Raw genomic sequence first — 18445 nt, forward strand, 5'->3', positions numbered from 1 at the left:
ACGTGCATTCATTTCCATTCCAGCCCGCTAGGGGGCAGTAAAGATATCTTTCTGTGTTAAGGGCTTCCGGTTTCCTGTCTTTTTCATCTGCGGAGAGAACAGCAATGAGTTACTGAAATCAAACGGCAGAAATCTGTTAAATTGTCGACGTTTTCACTTTGCTTATTGTTTGAAGAACTTAATAAGTACCTAAAAATGGGCAGAAGTAGAAGCCGATCCCCACCAAAACGAGGTTTGTATTAGCAATGAATAACCAACGATGATGATAATAATAGCAATTCGCTAAAGTTAGCTACAGTAGCGTCCTACGTTATTTACAAACAGGTCCATATGTGTTCTAGCTAGCAAGTTGACGATAACAATAACCACTCTATTTCGGTCTCGCAACTAACATTTATGTGTAGCCCTAAACATTGTAGTTCAATTATAGTAATCTGGTTAACCTTTAATCGTGTACACGCTAGCCCATAATGGAGTAAAGGAGCCAAACAGCGTTACTCCGGACTATAGTCAAAGGACCTTTACGTTACATGTTCTGTTTAGAGACTGATTGGCTTTGGCAGCCTAATACGGCAACTAAACGTGAATCGATTCTCAATTGCTATACGTTTCTAGAAACATAAAGTCATCTACTTTCATGTCACATAAAAATAACGTTAATTTAACAAATGCTATAATATACACTTAGTGAACACTGTTTTAATCGGTTTTGACCCAGTTGTAGCCCGTAGGCTTTTGTTCAGTGACAACACGTTTGTGGACTCAGTCTTGCGTTTACACAGAGGTGTTCGATAACGCAGGTAGTCCTCTGTCTGCAGTCTGTTTTCATAAACAAGGCTGTAAAGCCGTCCACATAATTCCCATCGTAAAGAGTTAATGCATATATTATAATTTGTGACGTTTTGGTCTTTGCAGTCTTTTCAGCTATTTTTATTTTGCCGAAGTCTACGCACCTTCATCTGTGATTGGTCAACTGTAGGGGTGCAGTCGACACATGGCAGTGAGTAAACCCTAAAGCCCTTTAAAGCTGCACTATGGAACTTTTTGGGCAACACGACCAAATTATAGATCTGTCATTCTCATTGAAAACAAGTCTAAGAAGCGGTAGATCTATTTTATGTGCTCTTTCTATGCTTCCCGTGCCCAAGTTTTGTTTTTGTGTGTTTTACTTTCGGTTTCGTAAACCAGATGAAAGTACACTATTTTTGGTTATGGAAAATGTTTATCACAGTGGTTTAGATTGTACAATGATTCTCTACGCTATACTTGCTTGTTTTGTCACAGAAACACATTTTAGCTACCAGGAAATGGAGGAGGATAGCTCATCTTTAAATGTGTATAGTAATTGAAACTTTTTTTGTTTTGAGAAAATGATTTATAACTGATTTGTTCCTTATGTTTCCAAAACTGTACCGCAAACAATGCATGTTAATGTTAGAGCAAGCGTCTGGGTTCTTAACAAAACTCCCCTGGCAAGAAGATACTGTTGTCAAAGATCTAACTAACCCAATATAGTTAAGCGGTGTCATTTCTAGTGGGAGAAAATTAAGCATAGTGGGCAGAACAAGCAAGGAGGTGGGCAAAGCCAAACAGTAGCTAGGGAGATCCTATTGTAGCATATATTTCCTTTAGGGAATGCCTCCTCTGAGAAGTGTGCGCGCACAACCTCAATTTGACCTCAACCTCACTCTTTCTAAAACTTAGTGCACTGTGTTTGTAACAGATTGTAGTTTTGGGAACATAATGTATTGAGATCAGATGTTTCATCTATGAGAAAATTAGCAGAATGTTGGCCCAGTTTCACCTAGTAAATCTTCTCCCACTACCCGTGACTGGACTTCAACTCCCTATCTTTTGGTGGTGAGAACGTTCTAAATGAATGCTTCATCTTTATAGCCCCTGTGATGTCTGGGTAACCCCTTCTGTTGACTACCACAACTGAAAAACCTATTGGAAACTGGAGATATTTTTACATCACTGGTTAGAGGACAACCTGCTATTGACTACCACTACTACAGCTACATTTTGGAATGTTGTGTTTTGATACAGGGGTCACCAAAACAGAAAGAAACGCAACACTATTTTGTCGTCACTCATCGGTTATCACGTTGAAATCAATTGGTGTGCGTATCAGTGCCATTTCAAAACAATTTAAATTAAAAAACGAAATCCTGCAAACCCCAGTGCATATGACAAAATAAACATTACAAAACCAAATATGTTGATCTGTTTTAAGCACTTTATCTAGTCAACAATCTGAGGTAAAAATGTGATGACCCCGATGCTATCAGCTTGTGTAATGTATTTACAAATACTGTCCACATCATGGAAAGTAACATATTACATTTTTTCACTATCTTATTAATGTATAGTTTAATTTATCGTGATAGTAAGTTACACACAGATTTGTTTCAATAATCCCATACTTTATATTTCTCAGTAGTTTAACCATTTAGAGATTAAAAAAAAAAAAATGCTCATCACCATTAGAATAGAGCGTCCAAAGGGTCTGTGCAGCAGGCTGAACGTTTGACGTCCCTATAGTTAGCGTCTATGACAGTGGAGATTGCTGAGGGGAAGACAGCTCATCATAATGGTTGCAATGGTATCAAACATATTAGATGTGGTTGATACCACTCCATTCCAGCCATTATTATAAGCTGTCCTCCCCTCAGCAGCCTCTACTGGTCCACACGGCTATGAACATGCTATGCTATGGATATAGCTAGCGCGTCTTTCTCTGGTCCATCACGCGACAACTACGAGTTGCCTCTACTCTGTGGAACATTCCTTTGACTCTTTCAGTTTTCCCCAAATATATATTTAGAGTAATTTTAATATACTTTTGTAACTCACCAAAGTGTAAATGTTGCTAGAGTGTTAGATACTTTCTCTGTATGCACAGGGTGTCATAAAACAAACAAAAAGAATACAAAAACGACCAGACTAGCTCTGGTCCATGTGCATGCGTTGGATCTGCACCACAACCTGCGTGCACCTCTATGCACGTGGACCAGAGCTAGTCTGTCAGTATATAACGTTTGTATTTTTGGAGAAATGACACCCTGCATATACAGAAATTATTCAACACTTCAGCAACATCTTTACTTCGAGGTAGTACGAAAGTTTATTGAACCCATTCACTAAACAAAATTATATTCATGTAAGGATTCATAACATGGATGCTGTCCTTGGTCCTCCGCCATACTAAGTAATGTCTTGGTCTGTTTGTTCCTCGTCTGCAGAGAGACGACGCTCTCGCTCGGGTTCAAGGGACCGTGAACGAAAGCGCAGGGAGAGGGAACGCTCCCGTTCTCGGGACAGGGAAAGGCGAAGGAGCCGCTCACGTTCTCCAGCCCGCAGGCGACGCTCAAGGTGAGAGAAAAGACCCCCAGTGAGTCATCTCAACTAAAAGGGGGTTGACAGTGGACTCATACAGGGTCATTAGTTACTTCTCTAGGCCTATGGTGTAACCTCAGTCTACACACCCATTGACATAAATATATCTGGCTAAAGAGCCTGTGATACCTTGTGCTCTTAGGGGGAAGTTTGACTATTTCTGTACTGCAAAAGTATTACTAGCGCTGTATTCTTATTCCACACCCTTCTCCCCAAATGTGCACTTCCTCATCCTCAAGAATTTACAAGCATTGGATTGGGGAGTGTTTCCAGTTTCCACCATATTTGTTAAACCAATCCATAAGGGAAAATGATTTGTGCGCACTTCAAGAAGGATATTGAATGGGACCTCTTCCTAGATAACCCGTCCACCAGCCATCTCTGTCTCTTGTCTTTAGGTCTCCTCGTCGGCTGCGCTCTTCTTCCGGCTCCCCCTCCAGGCAGAAGGACAGGCGTGATGATGAAGATAAAAAGGATTCCAAGGATAAGCCAGTGAAGGAGCATCAGATCTCAGGTGGTTTATCTGCTATGAACTTGTATGTGTCTCAAATGACACTTGATTCCCTATATGGTGCAGTACTTTTGACCAGAGCCCTGTGTGTATATATACAGTACCAGTCAAAGTTTTGGACACCTATTCATTCAAGGTGTTTCTTTATTTTGACTATTTTCTACATTGTAGAATAGTAGTGAAGACATCAAAACTATGAAATAACACACATGGAATAATGTAGTAACCAAAAAAGTGTCAAACAAATAAAAATATATTTCAGATTCTAAGTAGCCACCCTTTGCCTTGATGACAGCTTTGCACACTCTTCTCATTCTCTCAACCAGCTTAACCTGGAGTGCTTTTCCAAGTCTTGAAGGAGTTCCCACATATGCTGAGCACTTGTTGGTTGTTTTTGTTTTGGGTCATTATCCTGTTGAAAAACAATTGATAGTCTCACTAAGCCCAAACCAGATGGGATGGCGTATCGCTGCAGAATTCTGTGGTAGCCATGCTGGTTAAGTGTGCCTTGCATTCTAAATAAAATCAGTGTCACCAGCAAAGCACCATCACACTACCTCCTTCATGGTGGGAACCACACATGCAGAGATCATTCGTTTATCTACTGAAAATTGGACTCATCAGACCAAAGGACAGATTTCCACCGATCTAATGTCCATTGCTCAATGTTTCTTGGCCCAAGCAAGTGTCTTCTTATTAGTCACCTTTAGCAGTGGTTTCTTTGCAGCAATTCGACCATGAAGGTCTGATTCAAGCAGTCTCTTCTGAACAGTTGAGTTTGTCTGTTACTTAAACTCTGAAGCATTTATTTGGGCTGCAATTTCTGAGGCTGGTAACTAATGAACTTATCCTCTGCAGCAGAGGTAACTCTGGGTCTTCCTTTCCTGTGGCCGTCCTCATGAGAGCGTGTTTCATAGCGCTTGATGGTTTTTGCGACTGCGCTTGAAGAATAGTTCTTGACATTTTCTGACTTGACTGACCTTCATGTCTTAAAGTAATGATGGACTGTCGTTTCTTTGCTTATTTGAGCTGTTCTTGGCATAATATGAACTTGGTCTTTTACCAAATAGGGCTATCTTCTGTATACCACTCATGCCTTGTCACAATACAACTGATTGGCTCAAATGCATTAAGAAGGAAAGAAATTCCACAAATTAACTTTTAACAAGGCACACCTGTTAATTGAAATGCATTCCAGGTGACTACCTCATGAAGCTGGTTGAGATAATGAGTGTGCAAAGCTTGGCTACTTTGAATGATCTCAAATATACAATATATTTTGATTTAACACTTTTGGTAGGTACATGGTTCCATATGTGTTATTTCATAGTTTTGATGTCTTCACTGTTCTACAATGTAGAAAATAGTCAAAATAAAGGAACCTTTGAAGGAGTGTGTCAACTTTTGACTGGTACTGTGTGTGTGTGTGTGCTAATTGGGATGCACCCCTTCTGTGAGAATATGGAGAAATACTACTGTTGCATGTCAGTGTCTAAAAGTGTGTATTGTTTATAGAGGAAGACATGCAGGGCAAGACAGAAGAGGAGATTGAGATGATGAAGATTATGGGATTTGGCAACTTTGACACCACAAAGGTAAGGATTCTGTCAACTTGTCTCAAATCTAGAGGTTCCTGGTTAGGCTTGCCAAAGATATCTGTAGATATTAGATGCTTTTATTTAGTCTGCAAAATAATTATCCTGTAGGCAGGTAATTGCTGAAATTGTCCAACTCACCACAAGGGGGCACAGTTTTCTAAACCTAACTGATTGTACGGTGCACTTCACCAACAAGAATTAAAGATCTAACAATCATTATAATAGTGATTTCTAAGAACTTGACATACTCCGCTTTTGGTAAACAGTTTGTTGTAAGACTAAGATCATCTGAGATGGGTGTGATTATTTTCAAAGGAGTTCAAGTAGGTCTCTCCATTTGTCTGGCAGTTGTTTTTATGGCAGGAAGATGTTTTGATTTGATACAACTTAATTGTTTATTGCCACAGGTGAACGAATGGAGAACAACCTCATGTTTTTGGATGTGTGATGTATTAATGTGGTTGTCATTGCCAACAGGGGAAGAAGACCAATGGAGCAGTCAATGCGCATGCTATCAATGTGTCTCAGAAGAGGAAATACAGGTCTGTTGATTCATTGTCATTAACCCCAAGAGTTGGCTTATGTGGTTTTATTTCACAAATAACATTTTAAATTACAAAATTAGGTAGAGCTGCTCACATGTAGTTGTGAAAAAGCTGTAATATAGACTGCATTTAGTATACAATCTCAATGTGTGGGACTACCAATATCTAGTCCTTCTTGTTAGGATATTATTTATTTTCCATCACATTCAGGTCACCTGTTATTAAGTAGCGTATCTTGTTGATTTATGCACCAACTAGCTTCATTTGTTTAAATCAACAATTCCAACTGTAAGGCACAAGGTCCTGGCTGATATTAAGCAGTCTGAACCGTGACCATGCTCATTGCAGCCAATCACCTCTGCTGGTGTTTCTATGCAGACATATCGGCTCTCCTATTGGTGGACGATGATGTAATGGTAACAGTTTTGTGCTGCAATGGTAACAGTTTTGTATTGTTTATTTTTTTCTTTTCAGGCAATACATGAACAGAAAAGGTGGATTCAACAGACCTCTGGACTTCATTGCTTGAAGTAGGATAAACAGAACATACTCATTGATGTTCCCTAAAATATACTATTTTAGCCTTGTCTCTAGACTGTTTTGGTGATAGTTTATTTTTTTGTATTATGTATTTGTTTTCATTTTGACTCCCTGTTCTGCATATAAGTTATGCAAAGACCCATGCAACTGAATATAATAATGTTTCTGTAATATGTTTAGCTTATTTTAAGAATGAGTCTTGTTGACAACATGCCTGGGTCGATATGCTTTTCAGGGTGCATTTTAATTAAGGTGTTTTTGAGTCCGATTAAAAACGTTAATTCAGATCATGACCCCTTCTCATTTTTACGATTTATGTAAATTGCGAAATTATTGAAATGTAAAGCTCTAAGTGGGATAGTTAATTGATTGCTGAAAGGTCTGAGAATATTTTTGAAGGCAAGTATTGTAATGGGTGGGATTTGAGCACAAACCCCTCTTCAGTTGTGTTCAAATTCCCTCTCTAGGCTCATTTCTCATGTCATCTTCTGTATATGGTTTTAAGGACAAACGGTTGAAAGCAGCGGTTAGCCTTCCTATCGCCTTTGACCACAGAATGTCGGCTGTCATTTATTAGTTTTCCAACAATTCTACTTGTTGAATCTCCACCATTTGTCGTCAACAAACGGATGTGTTCATTAGTCGCACACTGTTCCCCTTTCATTCAGTGAGCTATATATTCTGTTTGGTTCCCTATGTGATGTACTGCTCACGGCCGATGTTCGTGTTCTGTCTTGTCTCCCCCTTGATCACACCTACAGCGTCATTGTGTTTTGCTACACCAGAAGTACATTCATTTCCAATGGAACGCTGTGTTTGCCTTGCAGCATTGTTCTGTGTGGTGCATAGGTTGGATTTATTGAACGTATGCATCAAATTGTATGCGTAGCCGGCTTGACAGAAATGGTAGAAGGTGAATGTTAAACTTTTCTTCGACACATCCAGATGATGCTTCATACCATTTTGCGCAATGATGGTTTAGGTGTGCTCAAGCCGTAGTCTTTTTTGCATACTACACTGAACAAAAATGAAAAAGCAACATGTAAAGTGCTGGTCCCATGTTTCATGAGGTGAAATGAAAGATCCCATAAATGTTCCATAGGCACACAAAGCTTATTCTGGTGACAATAAAATGCCACTCTAAAATGTTCAGTTTTGAGGGATTGTGCAATTGGCATGCTAACTGCAGGAATGTCCACCAGAGCTGTTGCCAGAGCGTTGAATGTTAATTTCTCTACCATAAGCCCCCTCCGTGTAACCACGCAAGCCCAGGACCACCTCCAGGCTTTTTCACCTGTGGGATCGTCAAGAGGTGTGGAGGAGTATTATTTTTTTCATTTTACCCCCTTTTTCTCCCAATTACAATCTTTTCTGATCGCTGCAACTCCCCAACGGGCTCGGGAGAGGCGAAGGTTGAGTTATGCGTCCTCCAAAACATGACCCGCCAAACCGCGTATCTTAACACCCGCCTGCACCAATGTGTTGGAGAAAACACAGTTTAACTGACAACCGAAGTCAGCCTGCAGACGCCCGGCCAAGTAAAGCCCTCCCCTATCCCGGATGGCGCTGGACCAATTGTGCGCCGCTCTATGGGACTCCTGGTCACAGTCGGTTGTCACACAGTCCGGGATCGAACGCGGTTATGTAGTGATGCCTCAAGCATTGCCTTAGACCACAGCGACATTCAGGAGGACCTCTGAGTATTTCTGTCTGTAATAAAGCCCTTTTGTGGGGAAAAACTAATTCTGATTGGCTGGGCCTGGCTCCCCAATGGGTTAGCCTGGCTCCCAAGTGGGTGGGCCTCTTGCCCACCTATGGCTGCGCCCCTGCCCAGTCGTGAAATCCATAGACTAGGGCCTAATGAATTCATTTAAATTGACTGATATCCTTATGAACTGTAACTCAGCAAAATCTTAAATTGTTGCGTTTATATTTTTTGTTCAGTATAGTACAGTCGCACTTAATTGCATTCCAATTAAATGGATGCAATTCTGGGCATTTTGGTCCAATTCTAACTGAACATCACAACTGAATCTTCCCAGAGTATAATCGAACTATGGCGCAGTCAAGCACACAAAATATATTTTGTGTAGTCTTGCCGCCACATACAATTCAACGCTGGCTCTTGCCCTCATAGTATGTCAATTTCATAACCTGCTTTCAATCAACAACCTATGTGGTTTTCAAGCATATTTGGAGATTACAAGTGGTTATGGGTCTTCTGAAGTAAATTCATCAATGGGAATTTGAAGACTGTTCTCTCTTGTCATGGTTTCTAGAATTCACATTTTTTAATAGTTATGGTTTAAAAAATGCTTAATGACTTCTGCAGCAAAACTTGCTTCCGCATTACCTTGTAAGAAAAACAGTTCCTTGTCACTATACAGGTAATGGTGCGACAGGTAGCCTAGTGGTTAGAGCCAGTAACTGGAAGGTTGCAAGATTGAATCCCTGAGCTGACAAGGTAAAAATGTGTCGTTCTTCCCCTGAACAAGGCAGTGTTCCTAGGCCATCATTGAAAATAAGAATTTGTTCTTAACTGACTTGCACTTTTAAATAAAGGTAAAAAATGAAATACCAATGGAAAGTTAATTTGCATGAACCGGTGACCCTGTCAGGCGGAGTGTATAGAATTTAGACCACTCCATTGGTCCTTAATAAAAATCTCCACTCACCCGGGGCACCTGGCAATGCAAAACGAAGTGCCCCAATAGTGTCGCAGCATGTGAATTCCGCCAACCACTGGACTCGAAATAAAGCAAACAACACTGAAAAGCCAATCACCGATGTACACAGTGAAAGCGGCATGTCCACGGGGCGTGGTCTTTCATGCGCTGCTCGTGCGAGTTGTTGACGAATCGCGATTTGACTCGGTGAGAACAATCAATGGCACGCCAAAACACTTACTTGGTGCCAACAACAGTAGAGAAACACGACTCCATTGTGGCTCTTTTCCTGTAACAACAGACTAATGTGATATGATGGCGCGAAAATGTTAACCAGTTTCACATGACAGCCTTGTTGGTGTTACTATTTAGGGTACCCAATCGCATCACAGCTCACATAGGGCGCGTTCGTAAACTCACTCTGGCTATCTACTCCGATTTCAGAGAACTCTCGTCTGAGTGCGTAGAATAACGGATGGATTAACGAATGGCCAGTGCCAGTAAACGTCGGGGGAAAAAGCGTCATTAAATTGTTGCCCGCATCACAGTTAGTCACCAACAGTCTGGATAACATGAAAAAAGCCTAACCAGCTTTGCTAGGCCGAGTAAAATGGTCAGAGATGTTCTCTCAATTTTTGTCTGGAAGAAGCTAGCCAACGTTACCTTGGGTGCCGTTGAGGTCAGAATGCTTGGAACAATCCTACTCCTCGGCCAGAGCGTCCAGTGTGCGCTCCGAGAAGGTAACGCTCTGAATTTACGAACGCCCAGAGCGCACTCTGGCACTCCAGAGTGAATTTACGAACGCACCCATAAGCTCTCTGGCAAACACAGTTTACCAGCAAAACTCCTGTCGTTCATATAAACACTGTTGCAAGGTAGCAGTTTATCTAGCTTCTCTTTTGACCTAGTATTTATTTTTTTATAACCATTTTCGTGTCAGCCTTTGCAGCTCGAGACGACCCACACGTGATCGGCCAGCATAACTAGGCAGCTTGTTAGTTACAGTATTTGAATTTGACGAGGCTGTTTTCACGTTGGATAGCTAACTATATTCGCTGGTTCGAAATTTCGAATAGATCTCACATTATTTTTATTTTTTTATATATGGTTATATCACAAGCGTACCTAATTTTGATAGGTAAGGCAGACTGTATGAAGTTAATTTGTTAACCGGGTAGACGTTAGTTTTTCTTGCCAGCTTGAGCTGCTGTACATTTTCTGTCCGGCTAATAAATTATAACGTAATTTGTTTTTGAGAGCCATCTGCGGATTGTCATTTTTACTTTTAAGAACAAGGCTTTCTGCCTGAAATATTTGTGTTAGTGATTCCACAAACATTGTAGCTAGCTAGCATTTAGCTTACTTGTACCCGTAACAGTGATTGTAACCGCGAGCTAGCATCAGCCAAGCGAATTTGACAAAGTATTTAGTCAAGTAAGTTATCAAGAGCAGTATCACACACACCGATAACTGACTTCTGTTGTCTTTCATTTGCATCCATCTCTTGCTTATTTTCATTACCGAAAGTGAAGTACCCTGGCTAGCCACAGTCAGAAGCAGTTGAGTAGCTAGCTATCCAAATTCTGAATCTGACTCTGATTGTCATTTTATCAGTGTTATTGTTGAAAATGGCGGCGATCGAAATGGTGCAGATGTTGATCGAAGCAGCAGAATACCTTGATCGCAGAGAAAGAGGTACAGTGTTAACATTTTGTGTATCATATTGTTTTTATATAATTAGTGAGCTACCCTGCCTCATTTGAATTGCTGGGGAGTGCACCTGTCATAATCCATTTATCAGGTTCATTATAAATGATTGATTATTGATGTAGACCAGATATTAAAAACATTAAAATTGCATTGTACATCGAATAAGGGGGCCAGCTGGCAGCAATATGCTCACAGCAACAAATGCACAGCAGCAAAAACAGTCGACCATGCAGGGGATATTTTCTATTACAAACACTTTGAAGTATAGTGTTGCGATCTTACTGACATGCAGAAATGACCATGTTTGATCGAAAAATACATTGTCACATTCACACGGGAAGGGTTCATGCTTGCGCCAATGGATTTGATCTTGATGTTCTGTCCAAACGATTTCCCACCTCTCCCTTCTCTCTTTTGTGGTTAGGCTGAGGAGCCAGCAGGGTTTACACCAGTTCAGATGACATCATTGGCTGAAAAGTGGGGAAATTATCATAAATCGAGATTTTATGTTTATACTCAAGCTATATAACTACAAACGTGATACAAATAATAGGTCACTTCTTACCTAGCCAAAAAAATACAGTATTCCCTCATCTCACGTTTATGGCTCATCAGTTTATTGGAATGTCTATGGTTGCATTGAATGCATTCATTGCACTGTGTTGTGAATTACAGTGATGGATTGATTTATATCCTGCTAATTTATTTCCAGAAGCTGAACATGGCTATGCCTCCATGTTACCTTTCACCAGCAGCAAAGAGAAGGACAGCTTGAAACGGAAAAATAAAAGCAAGAACAACTCCAGTAGCAGGTATAGTCATTTGAGCTAGTTCTGTCTATACTTCCTTGTGTAGAGTAAACCCCCTCAAGGGAATACCCTACAACTGCAAGATCAGTTTTTCAGAGAACAAGACCTTTGTGTTGTCCAGTTTTAGCCCCAACAGTGATCCAGATGGGGAAAGTATTAATCCGATTGACAGAGTTTAGCAAGTAGCTACATACAATAGTGGGGAATCCGAGCTTTTTGAGGTCGATCAAGGTGTCCAAGGATAAACTGCAGCAGTCAGGCAGTTCACCCTGACGGGCGTCCCTTCTGGAAGGACAGGACATCCTCACCCTGCCTGGCCAATTGTCTGTCTTTCTGATGTTATCCAGCTTACCTACAGTGCCTTGCAAAAGTCTTCACCCCCTTTGGCATTTTTCCTATTTTGTTCCATTACAACCTGTAATTTAAATGGATTTGGATTTCATGTAATGGACATACACAAAATAGTCCAAATTGGTGAAGTGAAATGAAAAAAAATTACTTGTTTAAAAAAATGTAAAATAGAAAAATGGTGCGTGCATATGTATTCACCCCCTTTGCTATGAAGCCCCTAAATAAAATCTGGTGCAAACAATTACCTTCAGAAGTCACATAATTAATTAAATAAAGTCCACCTGTGTGCAATCTAAGTGTCACATGATCTCAGTATAAATACACCTGTTTTGAAAGGCCCCAGAGACTGCAACACCACCAAGCAATGAAGTGGTGAAGACAAAGGAGCTTGAAGACCAAGTAGCTCTCCAAACAGGTCAGATACAAAGTTATGGAGAAGTACAGATCAGGGTTGGGTTATAGAAAAATATCCAAAACTTAGAACATCCCACGGAGCACCATTAAATCCATTATTAAAAAATGGAAAGAATATGACACCACAACAAACCTGCCAAAAGAGGGCCGTCCACCAAAACTCACAGACCAGGCAAGGAGGGCATTAATCAGAGCGGCAACAAAGAGACCAAAGATAACCCTGAAGGAGCTGCAAAGCTCCACAGCTGAGATTCGAGTATGTGTCCATAGGACCACTTTAAGCCGTACACTCCACAGAGCTGGGCTTTACGGAAGAGTGGCCAGAAAAAAAGCCATTGCTTAAAGAAAAAAATAAGCAAACACGTTTGGTGTTCACCAAAACGCATGTGGGAGACTCCCCAAACATATGGAGGAAGGAATTCTGGTCAGATGAGACTAAAATATAGCTTTTTAGCCATCAAGGAAAACGCTATGTCTGGCGCAAACCCAACACCTCTCATCACCCCGAGACACCATCCCCACAGTGAAGCATGGTGGTGGCACCATCATGCTGTGGGGATGTTTTTCATCGGCAGGGACTGGGAAACTGGTCAGAATTGAAGGAATGGTGGATGGCGCTAAATACAGGGAAATTCTTGAGGAAAACCTGTTTCAGTCTTCCAGAGATTTGAGACGAGGACAGAGGTTCACCTTCCAGCAGGACAATGACCCTAAGCATACTGCTAAAGCAACACTCGAGTGGTTTAAGGGGAAACGTTTAAATGTCTTGTAATGGCCTAGTCAAAGCCCAGACCTAAATCCAATTGAGAATCTGTGGTATGACTTAAAGATTGCTGTATACCAGCAGGAACCCATCCAACTTGAAGGAGCTGGAGCAGTTTTGCACACTCAAGTTTTTTTTGTTGTTGTAATATTTCTTGTTTGCTTCACAATAAAAAAAAATATTTTGCATCTTCAAAATGTGGGCATGTTGTGTAAATGAAGTGATACAAACCCAGAAAAATATATATTTTAATTCCAGGTTGTAAGGCAACAAAATAGGAAAAATGCCAAGGGGGTGAATACTTTCGCAAGGCACTGTAGACAGCCTCCTACAGTGGTCTTACCTAGGCCTATATGTGTCACGGTGTCTGTCTGCCTGTGTGGTCGAACGAGGCAGTAACTGTAGATAACGACGTTAAATCTAAACAGGGATAAAGGAGGGGTTGTACTGGTCTATTTATACCTAAGCCTCAGTCTGTTGTAATAGGAACCTGCTGTTATTACAATATTTGGTTTGGACTGATGGGTCGCTTAGTTCTCCAACTTGGGCTAACAGAGCCACCAGTACATACATGTACAGTAAAGCATTCACATACATACAGGACAGCTAAGGTCTAGTTTACAGTAAACTACACAGTATAGTATACTACTAAAAATAGCATAGACATGGTAGGTTCTGTTTACCAGTACAGGGGTTTTTTCTGGATTAAAAAGTGGCTTAGGTGGTGGGCATGGCAGCGCTGTCGGCGCTGCTAAATTTGAGAGAATTTTTAGAGGCCCCCGTTTTGGTGCTGTGGAGAACTTTTTATAATTTTTATGCCAATATCCCACAAATTTACACATTTCTCCGTCAGCTGAAATACCATTTTGCAGTTTTGAAGCAAGTTTCTTGCAATTCTATGCATTTTGCCATGGATAATGCTGTGTTCTTTTGCTCAAACATAACAAAATGAATACTGCTAAATTCATTGTTTTTGAAATTTTAAATTCTCCGTGACTGTCTAGCATTTATTTAGGTGATTGTTAGTTCTCAAAGATAATATAATTTTAAAAAATAGACAGGTCCAATATTTTTCTACATAATTTATATCTGGTTTTGGTCATTTAAGTTTACCCTAAAAGTGTTTTTCCATCCCAAAAATGTATGTAAATAAATAATATACATTACCGTGCAAAAGTTTGGGGTCACTTAGAAATGTCCTTGTTTTCCATGAAACATACATGAAATGAGTTGCAAAATAAGTAGGAAATATAGTCAAGACATTGACAAGGTTATAATTAATGATTTTTAATTGAAATAATAATTGTGTCCTTCAAACTTTGCTTTCTTCAAAGAATCCTCCATTTGCAGCAATTACAGCCTTGCAGACCTTTGGCATTCTAGTTGTCAATTTGTTGAGGTAATCTGAAGAGATTTCACCCCATGCTTGCTGAAGTACCTCCCACAAGTTAGATTGGCTTGATGGACACTTCTTGCGTACCATACGGTCAAGCTGCTCCCACAACAGCTCAATAGGGTTGAGATCCCGTGACTGTGCTGGCCACTCCATTATAGACAGAATACCAGCTGACTGCTTCTTCCCTAAATAGTTATTGCATAGTTTGGAGCTGTGCTTTTGGTCATTGTCCTGTTGTAGGAGGAAATTGGTTCCAGTCAAGTGCTGTCCACAGGGTATGGCATGGCGTTGCAAAATGGAGTGATAGCCTTCCTTCTTCAAGATCCCTTTTACCCTGTACAAATCTCCCACTTTACCACAACCAAAGGACCCCCAGACCATCACATTGCCTCTATCATGCTTGACAGATGGCGTCAAGCACTCCTCCAGCATATTTTCATTTTTTTCTGCGCCTCACAAATGTTCTTCTTTGTGTTCCGAACGCCTCAAACTTAGATTCGTCTGTCCATTACACTTTTTTTCCAATCTTCTTCTGTCCAGTGTCTGTGTTCTTTTGCCCATCTTAATCCTTTCTTTTTTTATTGGCCAGTCTGAGATATGGCTTTTTCTTTGCAACTCTGCCTAGAAGGCCAGCATCCCGGTGTCGCTTCTTCGCTGTTGACGTTGAGACTGGTGTTTTTTGCGGGTACTATTTAATGAAGCTGCCAGTTGAGGACTTGAGGCGTCTGTTTCTCAAACTAGACAATCTAATGTACTTGTCCTCTTGCTCAGTTGTGCACCAGGGCCTCCCACTCCTCTTTCTATTCTGGTTAGAGACAGTTTGCGCTGTTCTGTGAAGGGAGTAGTACACAGCGTTGTACGAGATCTTCAGTTTCTTGACAATTTATCACATGGAATAGCCTTCATTTCTCAGAACAAGAATAGACTGAGTTTCAGAAGAATGTTCTTTGTTTCTGGCACAAATGGTTATGCTCCAGATACTCAACTAGTCTAAAGAAAGCCAGTTTTATTGCTTCTTTAATTAGAACAAAAGTTTTCAGCAGTGCTAACATAATTGCGAAAGGGTTTTCTAATGATCAATTAGCCTTTTAAAATGATAAACTCGGATTAGCTAACACAACGTGCCATTGGAACACAGGAGTGATGGTTGCTGATAATGGGCCTCTGTACGCCTATATAGATAGTCCATCAAAAAATCTGCCGTTTCCAGCTACAATAGTCATTTACAACATTAACAATGTGTACCTTGTATTTCTGATCAATTTGATGTTATTTTAATTGACAAAAAGTGTGCTTTTCTTTAAAAAAAACAATGACATTTCTAAGTGACCCCAAACTTTTTAACGGTAGTGTATATCTCTCAACAACAACAAAAATCATTGTTTGAACTTAGGCACCCAAAATGTTTTTTAGGCGGCCTGCCCAAGGATTACCATGACAGAAAAATCTCTGCTAGTATACTACAGAATTGTTGTATTAATTTTATTTTTTAAGAACAAATTCTTATTTACAATGACAGCCTACCAAAAGGCAAAAGGCTTCCTGTGGGGACGGGGGCTGGGATTAAAAATATAGGACAAAACACACACACACACAGACTACATAAAGAGAGACCTAAGACAACAGCATAGCATGGTACAGTAGCAACACATGACAACATGGTAGAAACACAACATGGCAGCAGCACAACATGGTAGCAGCACAAAACGGGGTACAAACATTATTGGGCACAGACAACGGCACAAAGGGCAAGAAGGTAGAGACACCAATACATCACACAAAGCAGCCACAACTGTCAGTAAGTGTCCATGATTGAGTCTTTGAATGAAGACATTGAAATAAAACTGTCCAATTTGAGTGTTTTATTGCAGCTCGTTCCAGTTGCTAGCTGCAGCAAACTGAAAAGAGGAGCGACCCAGGGATGTGTGTGCATTGGGGACCTTTAACAGAATGTGACTGGCAGAATGGGTGTTGTATGTGGAGGCTGAGGGCTGCAGTAGATATATCAGATAGGGGGGAGTGACGCCTAAGCAGGTTTTATAAATAAGCATCAACCAGTGGGTCTTGCGATGGGTATACAGAGATGACCAGTTTACAGAAGAGTATAGAGTGAATTTCTTCCATTATCTTGGTTAAAAAATATTGTGTGCGTCCTGATGTACTAGGCTGACTGCTCCCATATGCATTATTTTGTAAATTTATTATGTTAATAGTTCACTAAAATGTATTGCTATGTACCGGCCGCCTACACCTCTTTCTTTGAATTACCTGCCATTCAGGGGTCTACCTTCTCAACTGAAGAAAAATATAGTTGCAACAATTTCAAAGATTTTACTGAGTTATAGTTCATATAAAAAAAGAGTCAATTGAAATAAATTCATTGGGCACCAATCTATGAATTTCACATGACTAGAAATACAGATATGCATCTTTTGGCCACAGATGCCAAAAAAAAGTAGGGTTGTGGATCAGAAAACCAGTCAGTATCTGGTATGACCAGCATTTGCCTCATGCAGCGCGACACATCCTTCGCATAGTTGATCAGGCTGTTGATTGTCGCCTCTTCAATGGCTGTCTCGAAGTTGCTGGATATTGGTGGGAACTGTAACACCCTGCCGTACACGTCGATCCAGAGCATCCCAAACATGCTCAATGGGTGACATGTCTGGTGAGTATGCATGCCATGGAAGAACTGGGACATTTTCAGCTCCCAGGTATTGTGTCGAGATCCTTGCGATGTGGGGCCGTGCATTATCATGCTGAAACATGAGGTGATGGCGGAAGATGAATGGCACAACAATGGGCCTTAGGATCTCGTAATGGTATCTCTGTCAATTCAAATTTCCATCGATAAAATACATTTGTGTTCGTTGTCCGTAGCTTATACCTTCCCATTCCGTAACCCCACCGCCACCATTTTATTTAAAAAATATATATTTTACCTTTATTTAACTAGGCAAGTCGGATAAGAACAAATTCTTATTTTCAATGACGTGGGTTAACTGCCTTGTTCAGGGGCAGAACGACAGATTTTTACCTCAGCTCGGGGATTTGATCTTGCAACCTTTCGGTTACTAGTCCAACGCTCTAACCACTAGGCTACCTGCCGCCCCAACCCCGCTGCCCCAACCCCTACCCTGCCGCCCCACCATGGGGCACTCTGTTCAACATGTTGACATCAGCAAACTGCTCGCCCACATAACGCAATACACTCCGTTTGCCATCTGCCCATTACAGTTGAAACCGGGGTCCGTCTGTGAAGAGCACACTCCTCTAGTGGCCATCGAAGGAGAGTATTTTTCCACTGAAGTCGGTTACAACGCCAAACTGCAGTCAGGTCAAGATCCTGGTGAGGACGACGAGCACGCAGATTAGCTTGCCTGAGACAGTTTCTGACAGTTTGTGCAGAAATTCTTTGGTTGTGCAAACCCACAGTTTCATCAGCTGTCCGGGTGGCTCGTCTCAGACCATCCTGCAGGGGTAGAAGCCGGATGTGGAGGTCCTGGGCTGGCGTGGTTACACGTGGTCTGCGATTGTGAGGCCGGTTGGACGTACTGCCAAATTCTCTAAAATGACATTGAAGGTGGCTTATGGTAGAGAAATGTACTTTAAATTCTCTGGCAACAGCTCTGGTGAACATTCCTGCTGTCAGCATGTCAGTTGCATGCTCCCTCAACTTGAGACATTGGTGGCATTGTGTTGAGTGAGACAACTGAACATTTGAGTGGCCTTTTATTGTCCCC

The 18445-nt window shown here is 41.0% G+C and overlaps 2 protein-coding genes across 8 annotated transcripts in view; both read left to right on the top strand.

Annotated features, from left to right (window-relative positions):
- The first annotated feature begins 73 nt into the window (after window positions 1–73).
- Window positions 74–6875, top strand: snrnp27 (small nuclear ribonucleoprotein 27 (U4/U6.U5)). Its single transcript, NM_001141453.1, is given in 6 exon segments — window positions 74–232; window positions 3246–3375; window positions 3798–3913; window positions 5426–5505; window positions 5986–6050; window positions 6528–6875. Coding segments are annotated over 6 exon segments (483 nt in total). The 5' UTR covers window positions 74–195; the 3' UTR covers window positions 6583–6875.
- Window positions 6876–9485: 2610 nt separating this feature from the next.
- Window positions 9486–18445, top strand: part of mxd1 (MAX dimerization protein 1) — a 33421-nt gene continuing 24461 nt past the window's right edge. The window contains exons 1-3 of one of the 7 annotated variants that reach the window (XM_014161640.2): window positions 9486–9999; window positions 10874–10954; window positions 11682–11781. In XM_014161640.2, coding sequence (XP_014017115.2) covers window positions 9870–9999; window positions 10874–10954; window positions 11682–11781 — 311 coding nt within the window. In that variant the 5' untranslated portion in view covers window positions 9486–9869. The other 6 variants (XM_014161639.2, XM_014161638.2, XM_014161644.2 and 3 more) reach the window with 6 other exon arrangements.

This window comes from Salmo salar, chromosome ssa20 (assembly GCF_905237065.1).
Source record: "Salmo salar chromosome ssa20, Ssal_v3.1, whole genome shotgun sequence".
NCBI lineage: Eukaryota > Metazoa > Chordata > Actinopteri > Salmoniformes > Salmonidae > Salmo > Salmo salar.